The sequence below is a fragment of the Filicampus tigris genome, chromosome 1, assembly GCF_054856515.1.
Source record: "Filicampus tigris isolate MCC_2025a chromosome 1, RoL_Ftig_1.0, whole genome shotgun sequence".
Classification (NCBI taxonomy): Eukaryota; Metazoa; Chordata; class Actinopteri; order Syngnathiformes; family Syngnathidae; genus Filicampus; species Filicampus tigris.
In genome coordinates, this window is record NC_141217.1 from 18,572,501 (window position 1) to 18,582,039 (window position 9,539).

At 40.9% G+C, this 9,539-nt stretch overlaps 2 protein-coding genes across 4 annotated transcripts in view; both read left to right on the forward strand.

Annotated features, from left to right (window-relative positions):
- LOC147153098 (E3 SUMO-protein ligase ZBED1-like) overlaps positions 1-3,007 on the forward strand; it is a 3,483-nt gene extending 476 nt beyond the window's left edge. The window contains exons 2-3 of one of the 2 annotated variants that reach the window (XM_086024092.1): positions 1,019-1,937; positions 1,998-3,007. In XM_086024092.1, coding sequence (XP_085880218.1) covers positions 1,019-1,937; positions 1,998-2,675 — 1,597 coding nt within the window. In that variant the 3' untranslated portion in view covers positions 2,676-3,007. Of the gene's footprint in view, positions 1-1,018 lie in introns of both variants that reach the window. The other variant, XM_086024082.1, reaches the window with a different exon arrangement.
- A 767-nt stretch (positions 3,008-3,774) lies between these two features.
- plpbp (pyridoxal phosphate binding protein) lies at positions 3,775-9,141 on the forward strand. Of its 2 annotated transcripts, none has more exons than XM_086024146.1 (8): positions 3,775-3,940; positions 5,673-5,780; positions 5,878-5,913; positions 6,388-6,463; positions 6,539-6,679; positions 7,565-7,707; positions 8,085-8,183; positions 8,574-9,141. In XM_086024146.1, the coding sequence occupies exons 1-8, from the start codon at positions 3,851-3,853 to the stop codon at positions 8,754-8,756; spliced, it is 876 nt and encodes a 291-aa protein (XP_085880272.1). In that variant the 5' UTR covers positions 3,775-3,850; the 3' UTR covers positions 8,757-9,141. The 2 variants fall into 2 exon arrangements, with proteins under 2 accessions (XP_085880272.1, XP_085880279.1); XM_086024153.1 differs by having other exon boundaries at positions 3,807-3,956.
- Positions 9,142-9,539: the final 398 nt, after the last annotated feature.

Genomic DNA, 9,539 nt, shown 5'->3' on the forward strand with positions numbered 1-9,539 from the left:
AATACCAACAGCAATTCCTTTTCACATTCATCTCGTTTTCATTCTTGTCACGCATGCGTGGACACAAACACGCCCTCTCTCCCTCTAGGTTTGGTTACAACCACACCATGGTGGTACTTCTCTAAATATTGTCAATAAACTGATTCACCGCCAGATGTTTTCAAAGCAGAGGTCCCCGTATTTACAGTCGTTTTAGAGCATTTTGACAGATATTTAAAGACATACAGAACACCGTATAGTTTTCTTGGACATTAGAAGCACATAGCCTACCAAAAGACGGTCTCTTCTTTCACCAGAAAAAAAATACTATTACTGCAGCATTTTCAAATTCTTTAGCAATAAAACATTGGTTGTATTCACCAAAAACACTGTTTTCTCGCTAAAAAGCGAGGAAAATGAGCTTTATGTAAAAAAAAAAAAAAAAAGAAAGAAAGAAACGTGTCAACTAGAACAGTGACTTTGACGATGATGTTGAAGCCTCAAACTATAAAACAAAACTGACAAAGGGGTTTGATAGCTATGTTATAATTTATTTACAGACTTGGAACTAATGCTTCATTCAGACTGCAGGTCTTAATGCTCAATTTAGATTTGGTGGGTGAAATCGCATTTTTGTGTGTAATCGTTCACATTACATATTAATTGTGACTCCACTCTGATTAGTGTGTGAACCAAATGTACCCCCAAAGTTACGCGCATGCGCTGAAGAAGAGACAATGTCGATCGCAGCAGTGTTTGCCGACGTGAATATGGATAAGGATGCAGCAACTCACGATATTGTTCTTTTACAATCGAAATATAAATTAAATCTAAAACCGTTTTCCTTCCACTGTTTATTTTCTTCTCTATCATCCACCATGACTGTTGTTATTTGAAATATCGTCGAAATATTTGGGGGAATTTGGGATAAAGTGCGTATAGTGCTAGCTGGCATCAACTTTAACCTTTTTTCTTAATTTGTCCAAGAGGGCAAATGCCATTTATTTTGCATATTAATACGTTGTTTTTTTTTTTCCAGCACATCACAGCGACCCACAGACTGCTTTCTTCGCTCAACTACGTCATGCTCCTCTGAAGAAGCTGCCTTGCTAACAGAGAGTATTTTGAAAATGCTGGTCACTGACATGCGCCCACTGTCCATGGTGGAAGATGAGGGATTTAAAAAGATGATTTCCACTTTCAACCCAAAGTACAGCATGCCAGCAAGATCTCATTTCAAAAGTCTGATGGAGAAAAAGCACCAACAAACAACAGAGAAACTGAAAACAGTCCTTCAGGATACTGAGTGTGTTGCATTGACTACAGACATCTGGACCAGTATGGGCACAGAGAGCTATCTCAGGGTGGCCTGTCACTTCTTGGGTGAAGATTGGGAGATGAAGTCCTTCTCCCTAACAACGGTGCCTCTCAAAGAGAATCACACAGCTGCCAATATTGCAGACTGGCTGGAGGAGACCACTGACAAATTTCATATTCCCTTCCCAAAGGTGAAGGCAGTTGTCCATGACAACGGGGCCGCTATAGTGGCAGCGGCAGTCATTTTGAAGGAGAGACACGACTGGGCTTCTGTGAGGTGCTCAGGGCACATTCTGAATGTAGTTGTACAGAGCACATTGAAAAACAGTAAAGCCATCGCTAACTGTGTGGCCTCTGCGAGAAGCCTGGTGGAACACTTCAAGAAGAGTGAACTGGCCTGCGCCAAGCTTCAAGAAATGCAGAAACAAATGGGAATGCCGCCACTGATGTTGATTCGGGATGTAAGTACGAGGTGGAACGGCACATATCACATGCTATCCAGGCTGCTTGGGCAAAGATGGCCTGTGGCTGCAGCTCTTTCTGATCCTGCAGTCATGTCAAGTGGCAAACACCACTACCTGGATCTAAAGCCAGAGCAGTGGAACCTGAGTGAGGAGCTGACTCGGGTCCTCGGGCCGTTTGTAAGTGTGACAGAGTTTCTGCATGGGGAGCAATACGTTACTCTCTCTTCTCTTCCGCAGCTGGTGCACAACCTCAAAAAAGCAACATTGAGTTCAGCTTTTGAAAGCCCATCAGTAAGGGAATTTCAGGCTCGAGTGGCCGAACAGATTGCGGAGCGCTGGCAAGAACTTTTTTCCTTTCAGCCCGAATCTCCTAACACCGTCCTCCTGGCTGCTGCCTTGGACCCAAGGTTTCGAAAACTGAAGTTCCTGCCTGCCGAAGATGTGTTCAAGGTCCAAAGTACAATCCAGTCCATGGCTCTAGCTATCAAAAAGGAGGAAAGACAGTCACATGTGAGTGGAAAAGAAGCCAGCGCCACATTAGAAAGCCGTTTCACTCAAAAGGATGGAACATTCGCCAACACTATTCTGGGATCATCATCAGACTCTGACACCAGTGATGAGGAGCATGAGGATGAGCAGCGAGGTCAAGCGGTGCAGAAGGAAGTCTTTCAGTATTTTGGAGAACTTCCTCTCTCCAAGAAGGACAATCCACTGGTGTGGTGGAGAACAAATGCGACACGATATCCGACCCTGGCGAAGCTGGCCAAGTCTTTTTTGGGCATTCCAGCAACACTGACACCATCAGAGCGCTTGTTTTTTGCTACTGGGAACATCGTCTCAAGACGGAGGGCAAGTCTTAGTTCTGAGTATGTTGATATGTTGACTTTTCTTCATTGTAATCATAGACTTTTGTAAATGCAACGCCATGTTTTCGTCTCCCTCCCACACACTCACATCCCGACCGACCTCATCTAGGTACCTTTGGAAGTTTGTGAATGCAGCTACTAACTGCTACAAATGGTCCGGAATTTATTTTTATATGCACTCATTTTGTGTACAGTTAATGTATCTTATTTATCATTCTGACTTTTGTTCATTTTTGCACGAAATGCACAAAATGGCCAAGTTACATTAAAAGGGCTTAGTTTTAGAGCCAAGAACTAGAATAGATACCTGTTGTTGTCATTTTTGCTGTTGTTTGTTGTTGTAGTTGTTCAGAATAAAAGCAAATTGATAAATCTGTGTAACAGGCCTCTAATTTCTGTCATTCCTTATTTGTTGTTTAATAAGGCACCGATACTTTGTATCTGATTAACCGATGAGATATTTGGTAGAATACTTAGTTCTAAAAATATTCAATAGTAGAGATGCAAACACCTCGATCATCAAATAATCTCATCTAATACCATTTCAAATTAAAAATTGTCCAAATCCTCAGAATTTCATCTTCTCAATATTACATTCTCTCCAATTTCTGCTGTTCTCCAGACTGATTATCTTAATGTTGAATCAAAATAAACCATTTGCTTTTCCTTTGCACTGGCAACAATGAAATAATGTCCTGTTTTTTAATAAAGGTATTCAAATTAAGACATATTTTTTAATCGATTGACAAAATAATTGGCATATTAATTGATTATTAAAATAATAGTTAGTCGCAGCCCTATTCGATAGCTGCTGCTCATTCGCATGACATCTTGGTACCGTAGTAGGGGCCTAAACTGTGGTGAATTAGAAACAGTTGTGCATATCCTATTTGGGTGTAAAAGATTCAGAAATTGTAAGACTGTGTTCAAAAGGAAACAGTATTATGTTTGAGCGAAATATATATAATTAGTGTTATAATAATATTTGAGGGACGTGGGATAAAGGTGTTGTTTCCCCTCTTCCTGTTTCCTCTTAGAATGAGTGAACGCAGAATCTACACTCCACACCAGTTGGTGGCGGTATTTGACCAATAAGTTGTTTGCCAATCGCCAAGAAAACGCATTAGATGAAGATCACAGTGCTTCCTGTTCCGGTAAGCCTTTATTTTGAAAGGCAATTGTCGTCACTGCAAACGCGGTGTTACGCCGCAACTTCTCGATGTCATGTGGAAAATAGCAATGTCGGAGGAGGTAGGCAAGGCGCTCCAGTCGGTTGTGCATCGGGTTAACCAGGCTGCGTCCCGACGATCCAAGGTATGTTACGGCACGGGTGAGTCCTAGCGGGTGCACCCCCCTTGAGTGGTTTACGGAAAGGTGGCCCTGCATTTGCCACGATCGGTTACGTAAGGTTGTCAACCATTGGATAAGAGACAACAGTGGGGGCTCATAACACCACGCGCAGTGTAGCAGGCTTGGAGCCCCTCAATCCTTCGTCGTGCGCCTGCATGCATGTTGAGACATTGTGATGGCCATTGTGGCATGGTGGACTACTACAGTACACTATAAACACAACATCCACTGATCACCATTCACAACTGTTGTCATTTAGTCACCCCTGTCAAGTTATTAGTGAATCAAATGTAGAAATGGGAAATAATCGTTACCAGCAGAAGCCACCAGTGATGAGATCAATACAGGAGGTCTGTCAAATAACACAACACAATACAATAAGATAATACAATACAATACAACTGTATTTATACCGCGCATTTCATAACAGCTACAGCTGTAACAAAGCAATAATACTACAACAAAGACAGCGAAAGCAATAATTAACACACAAATTATCATATACAGTAGACACTGGAAAACAGCAGAAAAGTGTCAGTCTCACGTCGGGTCAAAAGCCAAAGAATAGAAATGTGTCTTCAAACAAGTTTTAACGAGTTGGATTGAGACGTACAGTAATTTAACAGTGATGCTTATTATTTTGGCTGCAGGTTGCAGTGGCGTAGAACAGTGGTGGTCTACGTTTTGTGGCTTGTGTACTCCCTGACTCATACGTGTTAATTCTCCTAAAGTACAACGTAACACTAGCGTTGGAGGAGGGGGACATCTAAAACTGCCAGATAGGGGCTCTTGAAAACCGGACTTGGGCACCCCTGCACTAAGGCTACGCCTATCTCTGGTTGGGAAACACTGGCGTAGAATACTAAAATGCTGATATTCTATCCATCCATTTTTCACGAGGGTCACAGTATGCTGCAGCCTTTGCGCGAGAGGCAGTGTACACCCTGGTCTAGTTAGCAGTCAATCGCAGGGCACTATAGACAAAAAAACATCCACCCTCACATTCACACCTACGGCCAATTTAGAGTCTTGCAATGTTGTCTTTATAAAGGCTTTTTTAAATGCTACTCAATATGAGTCAAACTTTAAGGGGACAGTGTGTAATAAACTGCTGATTTTTCAATCTTCACTATTTTAAAACTCCGCTATTAATTTCAACAATATTTCTTAAAATACCTTTTATCACATCAGCATATTTTTTTTAAATGTAATCGTAGGTGAAGTAATTGCTAACTATATTACATAGTACATATTACATATACATATTACATGCCTCCCCTAGAAGAGGCCGCCATGTTTCGCCCATCCTTCTGCTACGGAGACAAATTTAGCGAACGTAGTTCCTCAACATCATGACTACAGCATGTGTAACAATTGCAAGACACTTACTTCGTCACTTGAGGGAATTCTAAGTCATTTGTGATGACATTATTTGTTTGCACCTTTGCTGAAGAAATTGGTGGTAGGCTTGCGAAGTGTAGTCTCTCTGAAGCACATCATGCTTCAAAATGCACACACTGCAATCTTAGGTTGTTTCTTCCTATTAGTTCACCACTAGATTGCAATATATTCTACACACTGTACCTTTAACAGCACTTAACTTGGAAAACTTCTAAATTGTTGCTCTCATAAGTCAAGATATTGCTGTATACATCTACTGTACTTTACTAAATTATAGGACACAATTTTTCCTCAGGCTCTACCGGCTGTGCGACCTCGACTTGTCGCTGTCAGTAAAACTAAACCTCCCGAGATGGTAGTGGAGGCCTACAACCAAGGCCAGCGTAACTTTGGAGAAAATTATGTAAGTACGCAAGCGTGCAGTGCCTGCTTTGAAATCCTCTGAACAACAGTGGGTGTGACCAATGCAAATAAATTGCATGCTTATATCTCAACGCCAGGTTAATGAACTTGTGGACAAAGCTTCTGATCCTATGGTAAGTTGACATTTTTATAAGGCAAATTCTTTGTATCACTGTATTCATCCATCCATTATCTGTGCCGCTTATCCTCACAAGGGTCGCGGGGCGTGCTGGAGCCTATCCCAGCTGTCTTTGGGCAGTAGGCGGGGGACACCCTGAATTGGTTGCCAGCCAATCGCAGGGCACACAGAGACAAACATCCGCACTCACAATCACACCTAGGGGCAATTTAGAGTGTCCAATCAACTTACCATGCATGTTTTTGTAATGTGGGAGGAAACCGGAGTACCCGGAGAAAACCCACACAGGCACGGGGAGAACATGCAAACTCCACACAGGGAGGCCGGAGCCGGGATCGAACCCACGACCTCTGAACTGTGAGGCGGACGTGCTAACCAGTCGACCGCCGTGCCACTGTATTACTGTATTACCCTTTTAAATAATGATTACCCTTTTAAATAATGATCCTATATTGATCCTATATTTCAGATTTTAGAATCATGCCCAGAAATCAAGTGGCATTTCATTGGTCATCTACAGAAGAATAATGTCAACAAACTCTTGGGTGAGTGAAGGCTAACTGTCCTATTTGCAGATACGCGTTTAAAACATGCATTTGGTTTTGCATTCCTCTCTCCAGGCGTGCCAAATTTGTTCTTGGTGGAGACCGTCGACTCGACAAAACTGGCTGCCAAGGTCAACAGCTCATGGCTGCGTATCAGAGGGGCGAGCACGCAGAGGTTAAAGGTCATGGTGCAGATCAACACCAGTGGCGAACAGAGTGAGTGTTGATTACTTACAGTAGTAGCTGTATGTTTTACGCAGTCATAGATTGATGTGTGTGTCTGTGTGTGCATGTTCACGTACGTCAACGCGTATAAAATCGATCCTAAAGTATTAAGTAGACTTCATACAAATGATATAAGCGATCACCTTTGCGATTTTTCAAAATTATTTTGATAAAAAAGTCAAGCAAGTAATCTATGTATCAGAAAGAAGAACAAAGTTGTTCCGAGCATTTCTGTCAATGGCTTTAAAAAACTAATTACCCAGAATATTTGATCAAATATCGTATAAAATATTATTGATTAAATAAGAGATATAATAAATGAGTTTAATGATTATTTTATTCATTTAGGTAGTAAACTTCTGAATTAAATTCCAGACTCATGAAATAACAAATAAATAAATGTATTAGAACAACTCCTCCACTATGTCCCCTAGTGTTGTAAATGATATAGAAATATTAAATGTTGTAAAAAAAAAATCATCAAAAATGAAAACTTCGATTTACTAATTATAGACTAATATGATTACTGTCACATTTCTTAAAAATTCTAGAAAAAAATAATTTTCACATAGACTTGACAACTTTATTGAGCGAAACAATCTTTTAAGGGAAAACCAATATGGATTCAGAGAAACAAAATCCACCTCTACGGCAGTAATGTAACTTGTGGAAGAATTTACCTCTAGTATAGACAAAAAAAGATTACTATTGTGATTTGCGTACACTTACAAAAAAGCTTTTGAGACTATAGATCTCAATATATTAATGAAAAAAAGATATGGCATAAGAGGTTTGTCATAGAAATGGATAAAAGGTTACCTAGATGATAGAAATCAGTGTGTGCGTTTAACAATGTCAATCAATGTGCAAACGTAGGTAAATACGGCCTCCCACCAGAGGAAACCGTCAATACCGTGAAGCACATCGTGTCCGAGTGCTCCGCCTTGCAGTTCTCAGGACTCATGACCATTGGGCGCTATGGCTACAATCTCACGCTGGGCCCAAATCCAGACTTCCAGGTACAAACAGCGGCTCTGTATAAAATGCTTTTGAAGGTTGTTTTTAAAGTAGTGCATTTGTCCACCATAAATGTTCTATAGCTCTTGTCCTCAATAAGGTCAAGGGTGGGTTTAGGCCTATCCCAGCTGACTTGGGACAAGGGGGGATTGTTGTATATTGGTCACCAGCCAAATGTCAGGGCACCTATAGATAATCAACCATTCACACTCGGATTCAATTCACACCTCAGGACAATTTGGAGCAGGCAGGTCACACTCATTTGTCACAGGCAACATTATGGTTTCCCTCATGGGGCTGTTATGACGGAAACCATTTCTTCTTTTTCTGTCCTCTCCTACGGTCTTTTGCTCCTTAAACGATTTTTGCTTGCTTACAGATGCTTCTGAGTCGGCGTCAGGAGGTTTGTTACAGTCTGAAGCTACCTCTGGATGAGGTGGAGCTCAGCATGGGTATGTCAACAGATTTTGAACATGCGGTGAGTAAAACCCAACATTTTATTTTTTTTGACCGCCTGGGTCGGCACGATAGCCGATTGGTTAGCACGTCTGCTTCACAGTGCAGAGGTTGGGGTTTCGGGGAAAAAAAAAAAAAAAAACACAAAAAGGCAAAACATAAGATAGCGAAAGTATTGATACTTCATCAACGTATTGATACTCGCAAAACGATATTTTTGCCCAGCCTTAGTATATATTTAAATGTGTGTATATGTATGTGTTGTTCTTATTGCTGTCTATTTTTTTTATTCGTTTACATTCGCAGGACGTTGATATCATACTATAATTTTACTAAGCATTGTATGTGACATACCACATGGTGTTTCAGTGTGAACTCTATAAAGTTCAGCGTTGGTGCTGTCGTGTTCCAGATCGAGGTTGGGTCAACTAACGTACGGGTGGGAAGCGTCATCTTTGGCAACAGGGAGTATCCCAACAGCGCAGCCAACACTCCGAATCCCAGTCCTGCCCCCAGTCCGGCTCCCAGCCCGGAGAAAACATCCAAGCAGGTGTCAGAAGAGGCTGCCAAGAAAATGCAGCACCTGACAGTCTGAATCTGAATACTAATAAGTTGTCACTTTCCTTTGTAAGAGAAACACTGCAACTGTAATATGTGCTAATGAGAAGAACGGTACAAACTAAATTATTATTTAAAAAAATTGTATATTTTTTATCTTTTGCCATGAAAAGGTACGTTGCTCCCAAGTAACTGATGTTACTAACCAATAGTACTTAGAGCTGTGGTACAAGTTAGAAGACAACGGTCCACCTAATAAAATTCTGTTTTAGGTTTTTCCATAAAATGGATTGAGACGTGAGTTTGGATATATTTATGTCTAACCCAGCGTGTGATTCACTTTGTCGTCTCACATCAATGTATGTTTTGTTGTGCAGGTGAAGAAAAAACCTGTTTTAATAAATCTCTCCCCTTTATAACGACTTAAGTGTATTTAGTGTTAAGGCTTTTTGTACTCATTTGAGTCTTGATCGGAGCAAATTTGAGAGGGAATCAGAGGTTATGTTGTGTAGGCAGTAGCTGTGTGAGGAGAATGTATGCAATGGAATTTTCTTTCCAATGCAGATGCTACGATTCTAACAGTTGGTGTGTCTCCAGGAAAAACGCTGTCATTGTCAAAGATTTAAAATATTGTGGAAAGATGTCTTTAATTGAGTATTTAAAGGAGAAGTCAAGTAAGAATAAAATATAAAATGCAGCGCCACTAGTCTAAACATGACATTCTGATTAATATTGCCTTTGTGGAATATGAATTAAGCAGCAAAGTCCACCCATTTTTATCCATCTCAGGCGGCGGCCATTTTGTCACTTAGTGTTCACT

What these genes read in the sequence shown, in the direction of transcription:
- plpbp (XM_086024146.1), top strand. Translation starts at nt 3,851, where the DNA reads ATGTGGAAAATAGCAATGTCGGAGGAGGTAGGCAAGGCGCTCCAGTCG. An exon ending in GCCCAAATCCAGACTTCCAG is followed by an intron (nt 7,708 to 8,084) that starts GTACAAACAGCG and finishes GCTTGCTTACAG; the next exon opens with ATGCTTCTGAGTCGGCGTCA. An exon ending in CAACAGATTTTGAACATGCG is followed by an intron (nt 8,184 to 8,573) that starts GTGAGTAAAACC and finishes GTCGTGTTCCAG; the next exon opens with ATCGAGGTTGGGTCAACTAA.